At 35.1% G+C, this 19,359-nt stretch overlaps 1 protein-coding gene across 2 annotated transcripts in view; it reads left to right on the top strand.

Moving 5' to 3' along the window:
* The window catches only part of LOC110038681 (guanine nucleotide-binding protein alpha-2 subunit), a 56,906-nt gene extending 38,924 nt beyond the window's left edge, over nucleotides 1–17,982 (top strand). For both annotated transcript variants that reach the window (XM_020743576.1, XM_020743575.1), the window contains exons 10-14: nucleotides 2,873–3,007; nucleotides 16,299–16,392; nucleotides 16,473–16,532; nucleotides 16,843–16,925; nucleotides 17,619–17,982. In XM_020743576.1, coding sequence (XP_020599235.1) covers nucleotides 2,873–3,007; nucleotides 16,299–16,392; nucleotides 16,473–16,532; nucleotides 16,843–16,925; nucleotides 17,619–17,796 — 550 coding nt within the window. In that variant the 3' untranslated portion in view covers nucleotides 17,797–17,982. The remainder of the gene's footprint in view (nucleotides 1–2,872; nucleotides 3,008–16,298; nucleotides 16,393–16,472; nucleotides 16,533–16,842; nucleotides 16,926–17,618) is intronic.
* Nucleotides 17,983–19,359: the final 1,377 nt, after the last annotated feature.

The raw sequence follows: 19,359 nt of genomic DNA, 5'->3' as shown, positions 1-19,359 counted from the left end.
TACAACCTTTGACCCATAAAAAAAAAAGAAAAAGAAAAGCTGCACCATGCCCAAACCATTATTATTGCAATTCCTAGCCCAAAATCTAAACTAACCATAAACCATAATTTAATTTTTAGCCAAAATTGGATAAAGAGATACCATGCCACTAAAGAGAAATTCTTAAAGAGGTGTCAACAAATTTACGATGGAGAATATGCACCATGAAATTCTCTAATTGTGACAAAGGCTTACCTCCTTTGAGAGGAGACAACCTGGAGATGCCACTGATAGCCATAAAGGTGACTAGTTACATCGAGAGGAAGTGAATTCTTTCCACCAACTAGTTTCTTGCGACAAAGAACCAATTTCCTGATGTTTTGGCATGAAATATCAGAGAAGAAACTAAGATGTTAGAGTGAAGATAGATTTGCTGATTTTTGACGGTCTTATGTATTCAGACAAGTTCATCGAGTGGCTTCAGAAAGTTGAACTGGCCTTTGAGTACAAGAATATTTCACCTGACAGAAGGGTCATGCTAGCTACTATTAAGTTATGAAATAATGCTTGGTTGTGGTGGGGGAATTTGAAGTGCCTAGGACAATATGCGAGAAAAGACAACCACTATTTGGTCTCAGATGAAAAAGTGACGTAGTGCAACCACTACAAACACATTACAGACAAGACATGTTTTTTAGACTTAACCTTTTGCAACAAGTTGTCTCAGTAGAGGAGTACGAGTTCAAGCAGCTTATGTTGAAGTGTGAGCAAATGGAGCTTGAGAATAATGACATAGTTCGATATCTTGGGAGATGGAGACCGTTCATTATCAATTTGGCACAATTATAGTCTTATGGGAAATTACAGGATGTCCAGATCTTTGACTTGAAGGTGGAAAATAACACAACAATATCAAGTCCACACCACTCTTCAAGCAGGGTTCAACTGTTGAATAAGATTGTAAGAGTATACCTAGTGGATCACCCAAGCCGACCCCGCTTGAAGAGAAACCAATTTAGAGTGAAGAAAAAGTGGAGACCGCTAACACTCCCAAATCTGTCTCAGTTAAGAAGAGCTTGAAGTGCCATGATTTGTGGCACATTGCATCATATTAACCAAATAGGGGAATGATATATTTTATTGAACAAAAAACATTTGAAATGAGCAAGTGAAATAAGAGAAAATGAAGATGTCAAAGAAGAATATAAGCTTGCAAATGATGATCTGAGCCCATGAGAGAGATTTTAGCAGAGCTAATATTAGTTGTCTTAGAAGGTAGTGAGTCCGAGGAACCAAGACCAAAAAGGGGTCAGCCCTCATTGAAGGAGTCGCCATATGTTTTGATTGATAGTTTTCCATCTAAGTGGCTACCATTGATGGTGGTTTAGTATGTCATGGAATTATTTTAGGGTTGATTTCTCTAGATAGACTTGTTTATCAGATGAGCCCAACCGAGTTCGAAGAGTGGAAGAGGCCAATTACATATTTAATGATTCGAGACTTAATTTCTATGAATTTCGTCTATTTGTCATTTTAGCTTTGGTTATATAAAAAATGAACGACTTTATTCTAGCAGAAAGACTTTGGAAGGACACATGTTTTAGAGTTGTCTTAGATGAATGTGAGCATATCACAATTGTGACCGATTTTTTCAGTGGCTGATGCCAACCACACTACGTCTTTTGTTTAGCTTTTATAGCTCTTTTTGTAACTTTTTGACTTTTTTATTAATGCAAAATGCATACCATTCATAGATGGATGTGAGCATTATATTTTGCAGTGGAGTTGCGTCAGACATAGCAAAACAATGAATATGTTATGATGATGGTGGATCGATTCTTGAGTTTCTTAGGAAGAAGGCAAAGCTCCTATTATCAGGGGAGAATGATGCGGGAGCTAACGATTGAATAGTGCGAGCGAAACTCCCACGGTGTAGGATTTTGCAATACGCGCAATTGAGATCTTGTGCCGTGGGATTAGCATACCGACCAAGTTTCGATTTTGAAATAATGGGATTTCGCAATTCCGTGAAACCTTACATGCCAACGATCTTAGGATTGAGTACATGAGTGTCGACTTCTAATTTTTAGAATATTTTTTCACATTGATTTATTTTTTGTTTCTCTATTTTTTAATTAGGTTATCTCCTATTAAGGAGCTATTTATATGCTCTTATTTTTTTGGTTTAGGGAGAATTTTACTTGATTTTGTGTTTGTTGGAGATTGTAATATCTATTTTCTACCTTAAGAAGTATTGTATTATCTTTCTGTTGCAAGTGGTGTGTCTATAGCTTGTGTAAATAGGTGGTGAACCTCCTCGCCATCTATATTCATCGTTTTGGAGTTCTCTTTGTTGTTTTTCAGCCTGGACAGCTGTCGACCACCCATATTCTCTTGCCCTTGCCAGTCCACAACCATTTCCCTATTAAATCTGCTTCTCAAACACCTCTATTAGCCCTAGAACGTTATCATATGGAGATCAAAGGAAAGCTAGGTTTCGGACACTTGCATGAAGATTAAGTGAGATGTGATGGGCGGCAGCACCAATTGCAGGGACAAATGAGCCACTCCAAAATTTTTTCCATCTTATCCCTTCTAAAATTATCAGGTTTTTTTTTACTGATTTATATTTTGATTTATTAAATCAATTTGATCACCAACCAATTGGCTATGCGATTTGATCATACTGTTGACAGTTTTGTCTTCCACGTCTTTAGGTTCATATGGATGTTCCTATTTACCAATGATTCTAACTTCTAAATTATTGTGTTCACTTGTTACAATCCAATCTTCTATGCAAGTTTGCCAGTCTACTTGGATACGTCAAGTATTAAATCTCTCTTATTTCTTTGAAGTATTTTCTACTAATTTACTGTTTAAAAATGTTTTTCAGCCCTGTTGGAGAAAGTAAAAAAAGTGGGGAAGTTTATAGGCTTTTTGATGTCGGAGGCCAGAGAAACGAGCGGAGGAAGTGGATTCATCTGTTTGAAGGTGTTACTGCAGTAATCTTTTGTGCTGCAATAAGCGAGTAAGCATGCAATTCTTAAAACCACAAATTGTTGATGCATTTTAGTTAAAAGTTTCCGTCCATTGATATACACATGATTTGGTTGGGGGTGGGGACACAAACACACAGCACAAATGCATACAAATTTATGATGAAGACTATCCAATAGCCAATTCTCTTCAACAATATTAAACTTATTGCGAGAAATGATTGATGAATTTTTCAAATATTAATCATGACTTGGGTTCATCATAAATTTCTTCATGGAGTTGATTGAAAGATATACATGATTTTCAAAGAGTAGGATCCTTTCAAATGACTTAGAATTAAATACTCGAATACACAAGTTATTTGTGGTAATTAAAATGTTATCCCATATTTTAATTAATGCTATTCGTTGGATAGAATGGGCTTGTTATGACTTATTTGTCATCATCAAATCATTATGAAAATTAAAGAAACTTGAGAATTTTTTGGTATACTTGGAAAATCAGTGATGTAACTTTGTGCTTAAAAGTAGTATAAGTTGAAAAACATAGAAGTACGATTGGGATGAGAAAAACCATTTTCCTCTTGGAAGGAAAGGTCATCTCTCTCTCTCTTTCTCTCAAAAATGCATGCACATCATCATTAGCCGATTCTTAGCTTTTTGGTGGTATGCTTCATAAACCCTCTAGTCATGCATTCATTCATGTTAAATGGCATTTGAGTTACTAACTTTATTTTTAGCAAATATTTATATTTTAAACCTTAGCCATACTACCTTTTTCTATCATCGCTCCATTATAATCCTTTCATTTTACTTCTATCTGCAAAATGCAGCTTCCATTATCAATGGTATATAACTAACCTTTAAAGTCTATTTGTATTACCTTAGTTCTCATTGGCGCATCACCATATCATCATTTCTCTCTTAATGATTTTACTAATCCATCTTAATTCTCCTTTCAAGCATTTAATTTTACTAATAATAGCTTGTCCATTGTCCTACAGTTTAATAGGATAACACACCTAATTAAAGCCACAATACTTACTTTTTTTTAATTTTTTTATTCACAATATGTACTTTCAAGTCTCGATGTAGTTATCATATTGCACAACGCTTTGTGGGCCTTTCTCCATGAAACATTTTTCTTTAGTTCTAGATGATGTAGTCATCATTATCCTAATTGTTTTGTATAATAAATCCAAAGAGTTTGAATCTATCACACTTGGGTATTAATTAATCTTCAATATTTCATGGTTATTCTCAATTTATGAAGGCATTAAATTGTACCCAATCTTTGTTTATTAGTTATTGCACAGAAACTAATTGTGTGCAAACACGGCGTGAAAAGAAAATTGTTGATAACTCAAAGCACAAGGCTCAAAGTTTACATTGGTGTAAATAATGAGACAACTTGACTAAATTCTTGACGACAAAGAAATGTTCTTTATAATAAAGAAGGATAAATTAGACTTTTCTCATAAATTTTGTCAAATATTGGGAGAAGAATAATAAATGACAAAGTAAAGAAGTAAGAAATTTAGAGAACAAATCAGTAACCTTGAGTAATATTCCCTATTGACATCAATAAGATGTTTCTTGACACTATTGAAGTCACTTTCAACACTATCGTGCTTGTTTGCAGCACCATCACTCTTGTACTGTGACCACTTTGTTTGCGTTGATCAAAACGGTTTGCAACCACAACACAAAAACCTAGTTAACTTTTCTTTCTTTTTTCTTTTATATTATTTTCTTTAGTTTTTTCATATATTTTTTTCCTCCCTGCTTGTCTTCTTTCTTTCCCCTTCTCATTTTCTAACTACCAAACCCATTTCCAAAACAATTCCAAGCTAATTTTCCTTTCCAGGTTTCCTATTTATAGGATTTACTGAGGTTGAACTTTAAAACAGAATTTGGAGCTCATGCATGAGAGCCATTTTGAATAAAATTTTAATATATTTTTTACCCAAGAAGATAATCCAAATAAAATGTTTTTACCTATAAATTCTTTGTTAATCTAGCAGAATAAAACATGTTTGGCTTTGAATCTATAAGAAAGGGATAAGAGTGAAAATTCATAAACTTTAATGGTTATTTTTGATATTATGAGTGATACCAGAGTTAACCCAAATCACAATAGGGAAACCAAAGTTTATGAGTGATGCCACAATACCTAGGCTAGGAGCAGGTCTCACTACTTGATTTTCTTTCGTATGATGCGCCTCAGGAGATTTCCTAGGCTCTTATTCACCACTTCCTTATGATCTTCTCTTTGTGGATGAGTTGCTGAGCTGAATTGTATTTTAATACAAAGTTTTTCCCATAGGATTCTTCAGAATTGACTTAAGAATTTGGAGTACTTTTCAAATGTAATGGTTTTATGTATTCTATGTAGTTTTATGATCCCCTAGGTGTATAGGTCAACGACATTTGATCTATCCAATGTCTGGTTGTAAGGTAAGAAATGAACCATCTTTGAGAACATGCCAACCACGACCATTACTGAATCCTTGTTCCGCTGTGTCCTTGGGAGACCATTACAAAATCCTCGCTAACATCCATTCAAGGGCCTCACGTACTAGTAATGGTGTGCAAAGCCCTCCATTTTGCCCTCTAGTTTTGGCGAGGTGAAACTCTGTACTGTCAAACGTATTGCTCCACATCTATCGTCAATTATGTTGCATCAATGCGAACATGCGGACACAGATACGACATGTTATTGAAAATATAGAACACAGGCATGCGCCAAACACATCATTATAATCTAAGGATTGTAGTAACCATGGTAAAGTACTTGTGTCATTGACACACATCACACATTGCCACAACTTTCTCTACATCTCTGCACATCCCTGTCTAATAAAGCTCTGGCGATAGAAGACTGTATGTCTTATGTTTTCTCGAGTGTCCTACAATTGCATTGTCGTGAAACTTCTACAATAGATTTACTCCGTTCCACTTGGCAACACGAACTGCACCTGGTTGTGCAGCTTCAACTTTTCTCATATTTTCCAATCTTATATCTTGCTTGTTCTTCCGTCGCAGAGCTTTTCAATCTAGGACCAAGGGTACCGATAACGCTGCCGGCTGAGGCTCATCGATAATCTCGTTAGTGCATCTTCGATTTTCTTATCCAACCTTGGCCATTACTGAATCTCAAAATCATAGCCCATTAGCTTAGATAACCACCTCTGTTATTCCTCAACCATCATCCTCTGCTCCAAGGGATATTTTAAGCTCATCTGATTTAACCTGACTAGAAAGTGTCGACCCAACCGGTAGGGTCGCCACTTATGATGGCCAATATAATTACCATCAACTTTTGCTTGTACACAAGCTGAGCCTCCTCCTAGTTGCGAGCACCTGGCTGAATTAGGCAATCGACTGCTGAGCCTGCATGAGTACTGCTCCTAATTCGTCTTCTGACGTATCCGTTTCTACCACAGATGGTTTACTGAAGTCTGTTAATACTAGAACATTGGTCATGTATCTCTTCAGATGTTCGAAGGTCTGTGTTGCTGTTTCCCTTCACTTGAAATAGTCTTTCTTCAACAGCTCTATTAGTGATAATGCTATTGTGTCGTACCCCTCACAAATTTATGATATTATCTGGTGAGACCTAGGAACTCTATCAAGTCCTTCAAGCTCTTTCGTAAAGGTCAGTCCACCAAGCCTCAATCTTGGATTGGCCCGCTGCTACTCTTGCCTTGGTCACCACGTGCCCTAGGTACTCCACTTGTAATTGTGCAAAAGAAGGAACATTTCTTCAAGTTGGCGTACAACTAGTGCTCCGTTAACTTTTTCAAGATCGTCCTTAGGTGCCCCACATGCCGTATTTGTACAATTGTAGATCAGAATGACATCGAAGAAGACTAGGACGAATTTCCTAAGGAAGGGCTGAAAATCCCGATTTATGAGAGACTGAAATGTGGTCGGAGCGTTGGTGAGGTCAAACATAATTACTAGGAACTCGTAATGTTCTTCATGTGTCCTGAACACTATCTTGTTCATATCAACTGGATTCATCTTGATTTAGTGGTATCCCAACTTAAGATTAATTTTCAAGAACATTAACTACCCCATAAAGCTCATGTTGCAGTTCATCAATCACATGGATAGAAACCTTGTCCAATATAGTTTCATTGTTCGAAGTTCGGTAGTCCACAAAAAATCTACAACTATCATCTTTTTTCTTCACTAATCAGACTGAACTGGAAAAGGGACTTACACTGGACTTGAAAATCCCAGCTTCAAGCATCACTTGGATTAACTTCTCCATCTCATTCTTCTAAAATTTGAGGATACTGGTATGGTCTGAGACCGATAGGAGGGACAATCTCCTTCATGGTATTGGCATGCTTGTGCTCCCGTGGTGGCGGTAATTCACCAAGCTGATGAAAGATGTCTGAAAACTACTGTAGGAGCTGTTGAACACCCTTGGGGAACTCTTGTGACTCGGGATCCCGGATTTCTTTTATGCTCTGAGACTCCACCAAATAGCCCAACTCTACTCCTCGTACGTCTTGACCATGGTTTTGAGCGAAACTATGGTTCTACGTAGGCTAGCATCTCCTTTCAACACCATCTTCCTACCCCACCTTGAACTCTATTGTCAAGTATTTCCAATATACTTTCATCTCCCCAAGCATTTGAGACCGCCCAAAATCACATCAGTGCTACTCAATTCCAAGGGAAGGAAGTCCTCCACTTGTAGGTACGGGTCTGTTTGGGGCAACTGCAGCTTATTGAATAATTTGCTGATAAGCTGATTAAAAACAATCTGCTGATAAACTAAGTGCGATGACTATTAAAAATTTTTATTTTCTTGGAAAAGCTAGACCACTGCTAGAAAACTGCCACCGCACCTAGACAAGTGCGGTGTGAAAACGTTGTTTTCAGTGTTTTGAAAAAGCATAAGCTGCCAAAATGCAACTTACCCAAACATGTCAGGTGAGTTTTCAAAACGCCACCGCACCAAATAAGCTGCCCCAAACGGGCCCATAGTGTCAAAACTAACCTTTTGCAAATTTCTTAACTCTTCTGCATCTTCTCTGTCCCCATGATGATCTGAATGCTCCCAATATCTGCCAGCTCCAACCTTAAGGCAACAAAAATCCATTCCACAATTCGCTTATGAAGGATTTCTAATAACCTTTGTCTCTCTAAGCATCTGCAACCACTTCATCCTTAGAATCACATCAGTGCTGCTCAAGTCCAAACGAATTCCTCCACATGTAAGCCATATAGTGTCAGAACTAATCCCTTGAAAATTCCCTTCTTCTCTGTCCCCAACGTGACCCCAAAGCTCCCCATATCTACAAACTTTAACCCTAGCTGATCCATGATCTGATTTGAGACAAAATTATGTGGCCATATTATCTACCAACTCCACAGTTGTCTGCTCGACTATCCGTCCCCTCATCTTCATAGTGTGATTCAAGTTAAATCCCACAACTGAATTGAGGGACACCTATGGAATATCCAAGTAAAAATGCTCATCTTCTTCCACCATGTCTTCCTTTAGCTCCTTGCTATTTGTCTCCTCCCCCTTAAGAAATAAAAGGACTTGATAAGGATGTCAATCGGGTCAGTGTGTCGGGTTGGGTCTGAATAGAAAATGACCCGGCTTGAATCGGGTCAACCTGAACCCGACCCAAATAATAAACTAGTTAAAGAACTTAACCCGAACTTGACCCTAAAAAATATTCTGGTCTATCATAACCCGGATTTTTTGAGTTGAGTTCGAGTCTGTTGGGGTTGTCGAGTCAATTTTTGACATGTAGAGATGTCAATTAGGGTCAACGAGTTGGCCTGAAAATGACCCGACTCTAATCCGATCAACCTAAACCTAACCTAAATAATAAACAATTTGAAAAACTCAGCCCGAACCCGACCTGAAAATTATTCAGGTCAATCTTAGCCCAAATTTTTCGAGTTGATTTTGAGTCGTGTTGGCATGTCAGGTTAATTTTTGACACCCCTAGGACTTGAAGTGCATGCTCCATGCAATGGTGGCCTGGGGCATACCACTCATCACATCGAAAAATAATCCTTTCACTCTCTTATCCTGCACTTTTGTCTCAATAGGGCGCTTGAAATTTTCCCATGACGTGTCCCCGTATTCCTTCCCTTTGGCGCCTCTTTCTGAAACGATACCGTTTGGGATCTTGGTGTCATGACCATCGAGACTATTGTAGAATCCTCCTGTGGTGCCGTTTTTGTTGGTCTTCTTCACCTATTTCTTATTTTCTATCATTTGGGCAAGCTCCATCATTTCCCTCAATCCTCACGGTCTCAATTGTCAGAGGGCTGCTCAGTTGTCGGGCTTTAGGCCCATAAAGAAATCCCCCTTGAGTCTTGCTACAGAAATACCACTCATCTGCCCCGACAATAGCTTGAACCTCCCCCTAAATTCTGTGACCGTCCCCTCGTCAGTCAAAGCATAGAATTGCTTTTGTAGATCTTCTTTTTGAATGGATCGAAAACTTTTCAACAAGCAATCCTTAAACTCTTTTAACGAATGAATTGCGTACCTCGTCTCCATCCACTGAAGCCATGCTAGGGAATTTCCCTCCAAACATAACCTCGTCACCATGAATTTTTCTTCCTTTTTTAACCTATTTGTTGTAAAGTATCGCTCCATTCGATACTTCCACCAATGTGCATTTTCTTCTTTGAAGATTGACATCTTCAGTTTCTTCACCCTCACATTGCCACCCCAGGTTACTCTCCCTATGTATTTTCCCTTGTGTATAGGGTGAAACTCCCTCGTTCGGTCATTGCCACACCCCACTGCTGCTCTCTTCTTCGCGCTCCTTTGTGCCTCTTGCATAACACCCCCGCTCCCCCTCCCCATCCCCAAATTTTCGGCCCTCGTTTCTACCCCACCCCCTCTCGAAGTTCTAAAAGAAAATCTTGATTGTAAATGTTTTCCTCTTCGTGTTCCTCTTGTTTGATCTCCTTTGCTTTTGATTTGGTTAAGGATTCTGGTTAGGGTTTGCAATTTTAATCGCCGGTGTGGTCTTGTGCTGCATATCAATGAGCCTCTTTATCATCTCCTCAAGGCTCTCAAATCGGTCATACTCTGGAGTTTCCATCCATTCGGTTTTTTCATGAAAGAAAATATATCCTCTATGGTGGCAAATCTTCCTTGCATTCTCTATCTGATTTGCTTTAATTCTCCTTCCAACACATTCTCTTTCTTTGCTGCCATTTTTTCAGGTTCTCGCTCTGATATCAATTTGATGAACCGAAACAACAAACAAACATCGATTAACTTGCAATTGAGAGGGGGGAAAACTCAAATAATGGCCAATTTCACTAATAACAACGAAAACAAATAAGATACAATGTTGTTCTACTTGTCGGGAGGTAGATCGACTCTCCACAAACACTAAACGCTACTAGGAACAACACACGAAAGCAGAGGGTTCAGAAAAGAAAACCTCCCACAAATCCTCATACTTGGCCCTCAAAAATACCCCTTATGCCCCCTACAAACTTTCCCCCACAACCCTCTTATTTCCTCTCCTATACGTGATTAGGGGCTCTTTCTCGTGACACGAGGGTCCCCGCTCTTTTCCCTTGGGTTGTCTTGTTGGGCTTGCCTTACTCAATCTAAGTCGGTCCCTCCTGTACCACCGTAATGGGAGGCAAAGCTGGTCCTTCCTGGATCGGGGTAACAGCTGTCATATCATGATATTTGAAAATTAATCACTTTACACCGCAATTGTATTTTTATGCTTGTACGTAAAATAATTCAATTTTAATGATATTTTTATTAAAAACATGAAATTCTAAATTTCATGAAGAGGTTGGCCTTAATCCGAGTAATGAACATGTTTGATCATGTCCAATCAATTTTATAATCAAATAAAATTCAGTGCTTAATTAATTTTATCAGTTGACAAGGTCAATGGTTTTAATGACATTTTTTTAGCAATTTGATGATCAAACTTAAAAAAATGTTTGAAAAAAATTTCCCTTTTGATGATGTTTTTTCATTGATATGTACACGTAGACATTTCACGTGATGTGTGGATGGAAAACAAAGAAAAAAATATACAAAACTAGTTTGGCTAACAGAATTTGGTACATTATTTTTATTATTTTCTTTCTTATATTGCCAAAATATATTATAAATAATAAAATGTTTGAAGTGCTACATTAGCTAGGGGTTTGTTGGCTTCGAAGGAAGATGAGATTTTTAAGTATTTGCTCACAGAGAAAAATATATGTTTTCTCAACAACAAGTCTTTAATGACAATTATTCCAGATGTTGCATTCTATATCACCCTTGACTTGTATGTTTACAAAACATTTATAAAATTTCGGGCGGTGTTCGGTAGCATAATTTAAATATCATGAATTTAGCATAAACCCCGCCAAACATAACAACAACAACAACAACAACAACAACAACAACAACAACAACAACAACAACAACAAAGCCTTAATCCCACTACGTGGGGTCGGCTACATGAATCCTTTTTCTCCATTGTGTCCTATTTAGTTTCATATTTTTATTTAGTTCTAATAAATTAAGATCATTTTTTATACATTAAGCCCAAGTCTTCCTAGGTCTATCTCTGCCTTTCTTGACATAAGTCAAATCTAAAACATCTACTCTCCTAATCGGATCATCAGTTGGTCGAAGTTTAATGCCACCAAACCATCTAAGACGACTCTCTAATTTTGTCCGTCACAGGAGTCACACCAAACCTATTACGGATATATTCATTTCGCATTTTGTCTCTAAGTGTAAAGCCGCTCATCCACCTAGTCATTCTCATCTCGACACCACTTAACTTAGTATTATGCTTCTCTTTTTAAAAGCCAACATTCAACGCCATAGAGCTTTGCAAGTCTCACCACCGTTTTATAAAATTTTCCTTATAAATTTTTCCTTTCAATCTAAGCGGTACTTTTTATCACACAAAAAACCCGAAGCATTCCTCCACTTCAACCAACCAACTTGAATTTTACTATTAACATCCTATCTATATCACCATTGTTTTGAACAATAGACCCGAGATATCTAAATCGTTCGCACCTTTTAATAGTTTGATCACCGAAAGTTACACTTCTGTCACTAGAGTTGCTACTACTAAAATTAAGTTCCATGTATTCAGTTTTAGTTCGACTCAAATGAAGGCCTTTAGACTCCAATATAGGCCTCCATAATTCAAGTTTTTCTTGGGCTCTCTCTCATCCTATCCATGAGAAGGATACCATCAACAAAAAGAATAAACCTCCTGTAAGAGTCTAGTAAGACCATCCATAACTAAAGCAAAAAGATATGGGCTTAAAGCCGATCCCTGATGTAATATAACAAAGGAAAATATTTTGTCAATCCTCCTTCAGTTTGAACACAAGTAACAGCTCTAGTATACATATCTTTAATGACTTGAATACAAGTTATATCAACACCTTTCTTCTCTAGAACTCTCCAAAGGATATCATTTGGAACCTTATCGTAAGTTTTTTCTAAACCAATAAAAATCAAATGTTGACCCTCCTTATTATCTCTGAACTTCTACATCAAACATTAAATCTATAGCTTTCATACTAGACCTGCCCAACATAAATCCAAATTGATAATAAAAAATCTTTGTAATACGTCTTAACTTATGTTCAATTGCTCTCTCGCATAATTTTAAAGTGCTCTCTCGCATAATTTTAAAGTATGACACATCAACTTAGTTCCTCTATATTTTTCACTCTTGTGCATCTTTTTTATTCTTAAAAATGGGGACAAAAATGCTCTTTCTCCACTCCTCAGGTATTTTTTTTAGTTTTTAAAAAAATATTAAAGAGTTTCGTAAGCCAAGAAACTCCCAAATCTCTTAAATATTTTCACACTTCAATTGGAATATCATCAGGTCTTACAAACTTTCCACCCTTTGTTTTCTTTAAAGTCTCAACCTTTTTACTAATGCGATGGTAAAAATGAAACGTTTTATTATTATTAATGATATTAAGACTACTAAGGTCGATCATGTTTTCAAAAATTTCATTAAAAAGTATATCAAAATAACTCACCCATCTATGTTGAGTATATTTTTCTTAGAGAAAAATACTTTTTGATTTTCATCTTTAATATACTTTGCTTGAATTGAATATTTACTTTTCTTTTCTCTTTGTTTGGCTAGTTTATACATATATTTTTAACAATCTTTAATATTTAATCTATTATAAAGATCACTAAAAACAGAATTTTTAGCGTCACAGATTGTTCTGTTACTCCCTGTAGGCCGTTTGATATTTTTTCTAGTTCTCTAAGCTTTTAACCTTAAACCTATTTTTATGAGATATCTTCTTTTATTTTATCTTTTCTTGCATATTATTATTTCACCACCAACTAATTTTGTTTATATAAATTTTTTCTTTTGATTCTCCAAGTATAACTTTTGCTATTTATTTAATAATGTTTGTTATTTTATACCATATATAGCATTTGTTTCTTCATGAACATCCCAAATTTTGAAATCTTGAATTTTACTCATAAAAATAATTTTATTTGTCTTTTAGTTTCTCCCATCTAATTCTATGATAATGAGTCATAGTATTTTTTATTTTACAACATTTCATCTTAAAATCTAGAACTAATAATCGATATTAGGTACTTAAATCATCACTTGGAATGACCTTACATTCTTTACAATCTCGAGGATATTTTCTTTTCATAAGAAAATAATTAATTTGTGTTTTATTAGATCCATATTTAGAAGTAATAAGATGCTCATCTCTTTTTCTTGAATAAAACATTAGTAGTAATAAAATCATACGCTAAAGTAAAATCTAAAATGACTCTACCTTCTTCATTAGTCACTCCAAAATAGTCACTCACTCTACCTTCTTCATTAGTCACTCCAAAACTGTAGTCACCATGAATATTTATGAAATCTTCTACCACTCTACGGACATGCTCATTTAAATCTCTTCTAATAAAAATTCTTTTGTCAAGTGGTATCATTTGTATTAAGTTTTCTAAGTCATTCCAGAAGTTATTTTAGACCATATATCTAAACCTACTTGAGGAGCATGAGCATTTATAATATTAAAAATCTTAGTATCAATAATAATCTTCTTAGTATCAATAAATCTTAGTATCAATAATAATCTTAAGGGCTATAATTCAATCTCCAACTCTATTAATTTTTATAATATTATCTTTCAAACTCTTTTCTATAATTGCACCTACACCATTTCTACCGCGACTCTTACCGAAATACCAAAGTTTAAAACCTAAGTTATCAATCTCCTTAGCCTTTTCTCCAATCCGTTTAGTTTCTTGAATACATAAGATATTAATCTTTCTATGAATCATAATATCAACTAATTCCATTAATTTACCTTTGAGTGTAGCTATATTTCAAGATCTTATCATAATCTTAATTTCATTAGTTTTATTGATTAACTTTTTTACTCACACCCGTATGTAATGTGGAGACTATTGCTTATTTGACACTACATCCAAACATCGGTGTAGCGGCCCTTGCGCGCTTTTCACTGTATTCAGACCATACAACACGTCGTTTCCAGGGGACGTCCTAACACTCACACAATAATCAAAAAATTCATGTCATGATTTTTTTGACAAGTTTACGCTGGTTTTTAACTACTTAACGCAACTCTTCTCTTTTCACATCCCGGCTTAGGACCGATAATGACAGTGTTAATAAACCCAACCAAACATAAAAAAATGTAAAAAAAAAAGATGGAAACTAAAATCAATGTTCCGTTAAATAAAATTTTTTTGCGTTTGTCTTTTTTGTGCATTCTCTCTTTTATGATATAAATACGGATTTTGTAATTCCAATTATGAGATTGATTCAAGAATTTCTTCCGTAGTCGTTCTCAAGCTCATTCACATCACACAGAGTATCGGATTTATTGGATATGTTTTCAGCCAAACATCGCCAAAGGGTCTCAACTGGATTAATATAAAAAAACCGATTTCAACTCAAATGCAGGCTCTATTTGGAGTCCATATCAATTTTTCTTTATTTCCGGTTGAGACTTGCTCCAGTGAACATGGCCCATATTACTACTTGTGCTTTTTAAAATAACTCACTTTCCTTTTCCTTTCATTTAAATACAAATAGATTTTACACACAAAAAAAAAAATAATGGCGAGAGTTTCATTCTAAAATTAAGCTCTTTACTCCATGGATTTTAAAATACTCATGAGACGTTTCCAATCCTAGTTGAAGCCTTTCATCAAAATTTGATTTCACTTAGAACTAAGAAAGTGATCAACTTTCATACTTATCTTTATGATCCTCCTCCATTTTTGATTCAATATTCTAAAACACTAAATTTAAATTAAATCCTTTTTCCTCAAAATTGAATGGATTTTCTCTTTTATTGTAGCTTAAATGTATTGGATATTGATAGCATAAAGATGTCTTTAGATATATAAATTTATAGATAAAAATTGTTGAGGAGTTGGCTAAAAGAGATAACTTAGAGGATGATAATGTGACAATTTGTCTGATAAAAGGTTTTAGAATGATTGATTTGAGAGTGTGAGATTTGATGGCAAGGATTTTCTATTTAAATTTTTTTTTTGAATATGAGCCTTCTGCGATATTGTGGACCTCGTTCCTCTTGAATATTTCTCGAAAATCAAGTTACTGATAGTTGAGGTTAAAGCTTAAATGATTTCATTTAATTTGAGCACAGTTCTGTATTACCGTATCTGTATCCCATTATATAGGCACTCATTCATGAAATCGTTACGTGCACTTGATGACCAACCAAATATTTAGTGAAATTTATGGAGTTTAGCGCTCCAATAGTTCTGATGGCAAGTAATGTCGATCAATGGTTTTGAAATGCAGGATTTTCATTTTGGGAGCTCAATGACCAAGTATCATTTGGAAGAAAAATGTGATTGATATGATATGATCAATTAAGTGGACTTAACATATGTTTTTCTGATTATCTGTATTTTTATGAGCAAAAGATCATAGAGAATCAATGACATGACTTTCATGAAGTGAATCAAGTGTTCTAGACTTTTTTCAATTAGGTTATAATGTTATGTACTGATCTTTAGAATAAATTTAATTAATTAATTAAACTTTTCTGACATGTTATTTATCATTTAATTTAACTATATCACTTGGCACTGATCTTTAATTCTGTAATTGCTCTTTTGCATAATATGAACGTCAAGGGTTCTAGAGTTTTTCTTTCTGCTTGATATCTGGAACAGATAATGTTTATGTTTTATTCTTAGAATTATTTTAAGTTTGGTAAAATTTGTATGGAATACAATGCCTTCTCTTTTGTGTGACAGTATCTCTGTACCATCAGGTATGATCAGACACTCTTTGAGGATGAAACAAAGAACAGGATGATGGAGACAAAAGAGCTTTTTGACTGGGTTCTCAAGCAAGCTTGTTTCGAGGTTTATTCATGGCTTCCTTAGGTCTCCATTCATGTTCTTGTGTTCCTTCACCTTGCTCCTAACCTGTTTCTTTGTGGCAGAAAACATCATTCATGTTGTTCCTAAATAAATTTGATATATTTGAAAGAAAGGTGCAAAAGGTGAGTATACCACCAAAAATCATCATGTTAATTACATAAATAGCAGTTGAAACTTTGCTATTTATAAAACTAGAACCAAATTTTGCTCAAATATCAAAATTCACAATAAAAGCCTAACCCATATCTTATATTTTTATCAAATTCCCAATGGTTTGATCGTCGTGGCACGTGTAAATGCGCTGGTTTGGTGGTTCAAAAAAATGTTGTGGGTGCTAGTTTTGTAAAGAGTTTCAAGTGCTATGCATGTAATTATCCCATTTTTCAAATGTTTTTGTGCAATTTACTAAAATGATTCCATTTCTTGAAACAGGTCCCCTTAAATGTATGTGAGTGGTTTAAAGATTATCAGCCCATGACATCAGGAGGGAAGCAAGAGGTTGAACATGCCTATGAGTATGTGCGCTTGTGCTTTTTCCTATGTATTTACAATTCTAACACTATACTTTTTCATTTATCCACCTAAATATTTCATACCACATCAAAAGTATCTCACTATTTTAAGCTTAAAAAGTGAAAGTCACTTTTTAATTCATAGGTAGGGTGTCATATTTGTCAAGGAATTGAAGTATAGGTTTTAGATATAGAATTAAATGACTTGTATGTAAATCATCCAAAAATTTATTTTCTCCCTCTAGTTCTGTTAGGCTTTGTTTGGGGCAGCTTATCCGCTGCGGCGGCGTTTTGAAAACGTTGCCTCACTATTTGGAAGCTGTGTTTGAGTAGCTTATCCAAAAACACAGTTGGTTTTTTACGCTAAAAACGGAACGCAGGTCGAACTCCACGGTCCACATTTTCAGATAAACAACTTATCTGGATAAGCACAAGCTGCCCCAAACACATCCTTAGTTTCTGTGTGGTGCTTGTTTCTTTAGCACAGAACTATCGAAATGCCAAAATTTGAAAATTTCATCAAATTGCTATGAAGACGGACGTAATTATTTTAGAATGCAATAATCCCATTTATTGTTTCCAATTGAATTATTTGGAACTATATTCTTCAAACTTCGTGCAGTATAATATCATCTTTATCCACTCATTTTCATCAAAGTTTCCTCACAAAACCATAAATTTCATCCTTACCCTTAGGTTCGTGAAGAAGAAATTCGAGGAACTCTACTTTCAAAGCATGAGACCGGATCGAGTCGACCGAATGTTTAAGATCTACCGGTCGACTGCTTTGGATCAAAAGCTTGTAAAGAAAACCTTCAAGCTTGTTGATGAGACTTTGAGGAGGAGAAATCTCATAGAGGCTGGCTTGTTATGATCCCAAAATCTACAACTCTTCTTTCTCTGCTCTTTTTGCAATCCAACCCATTTGTCATTCTTTTTTTGCATCCAGGTCCATTTCTGATTTTGTTTCTGTTTGGGATATTTTTGAAAAAGTTGAGGTTACAATGCTCTCCTGGCTTTTATATTTCCATATAAAGGCATTTATTGTTTTTATTTTCAAGTTTTTATTCAAATTGGGATGATATTTTGGATTTTCCTTGCTGCTATTATTTTTTTAATTCCATTTACCACTTTAAATCTCTTTAAGTCCTAAATTTTCATTTGAAATCTTCAATATTACAATACAAAATACCACTAGCACTATGTGCAGGTTTAGATATGTAAATACATAGGAATTGTGTGGTATGTATGTAAATAGGGCTGCAAAAAAGCTCGTTGTTTGTGAACAACTCTTGTTCGGCTCGTTAAGTAGCTCGTATTCGGCTCGTTCGTTAAGTAAACGAGCCGAACACGAACAGTTCTTTGCTCGCTCTTGTTCGGTTTGTTTTAGATAACATTTCATGTGGTAATGTGGTTAATCTCTTATTTTGTATATATTTGGTTCAGGTTTGAATCACAATTTACATCTATTTTTTTCAATTTAATTTTAACGAACCAATTTTAAACCGAACACGAACACAAATATTTAATCGAGTCAAACGCGAAAGCACTGTTCACAAGCTAATTTTGAATACTCGCTGATTTCGAACACGAGCTATTTCGAACGAGCCGAACACGAGCCAAGCCTGAGCTTGATCAAGCTCAGCTCGTTTACGGCCCTATTAATGTAAATTTCATTTTTTTTTCTTTTATTGCTATTTTTCGTTTTTGTATTTTCATTTAAATGTCATGATCTTCAAAATTAAAAATTAGTCAGATTTTTTTTTGCTGAATTTTATTTAAACCGGTGGATTACAGGATTCATGATTATTTTAAAGATTTTTTTTTGTCATTTATTAGTTGGAGTCTTTCGTTTATAAAATTTAATGTTTATTTGATTGATCAAAAGGTTATTAAATTTGTTGTTCCCGAACAGCTCAGCTTGTTAAGAAGCTCGTATTCGGCTCGTTCGCTAAGTAAACGAGTCTAACACGAACAGAAATTTGTTCGTTCGTGTTCAGCTCTTTTTAGCTCGAAACACTACTCATTAATTATATATATTTATATATATATATATATATATATATATATATATATATTCATTTATTGATGAGGAGTATTTCTAAAAAAAATTAATTGACTACAAGGTTATAAAGATTTATAAATAATTAAAAGAATTAATTAAGAAAATAGAATAAAAATTATGAAATTAGATTCAAATGAAGTTTTAATATAAATAATAAATTTTCAAAACTTGCTCCAATCTTTAACATCTGATGACTATGTGATTAGGGTTTCTAAAACGAATATTTGTTCGTGAACTAGTTTTGAGCTCGAAATATAAATCAGTCGAACACGAGTTGAGCCTGAACTCGCTCGTCTCAGCTTGTGTTCAGCTCGTTTACACCCTTATATTTACCTTACATTTTACTACATTATATATAATTTTTTAATATTT

Source organism: Phalaenopsis equestris, unplaced genomic scaffold, assembly GCF_001263595.1.
Source record: "Phalaenopsis equestris unplaced genomic scaffold, ASM126359v1 Scaffold233490, whole genome shotgun sequence".
In the NCBI taxonomy this organism is placed as follows: domain Eukaryota; kingdom Viridiplantae; phylum Streptophyta; class Magnoliopsida; order Asparagales; family Orchidaceae; genus Phalaenopsis; species Phalaenopsis equestris.
This window is presented reverse-complemented; position numbering and strand designations above follow the sequence as displayed.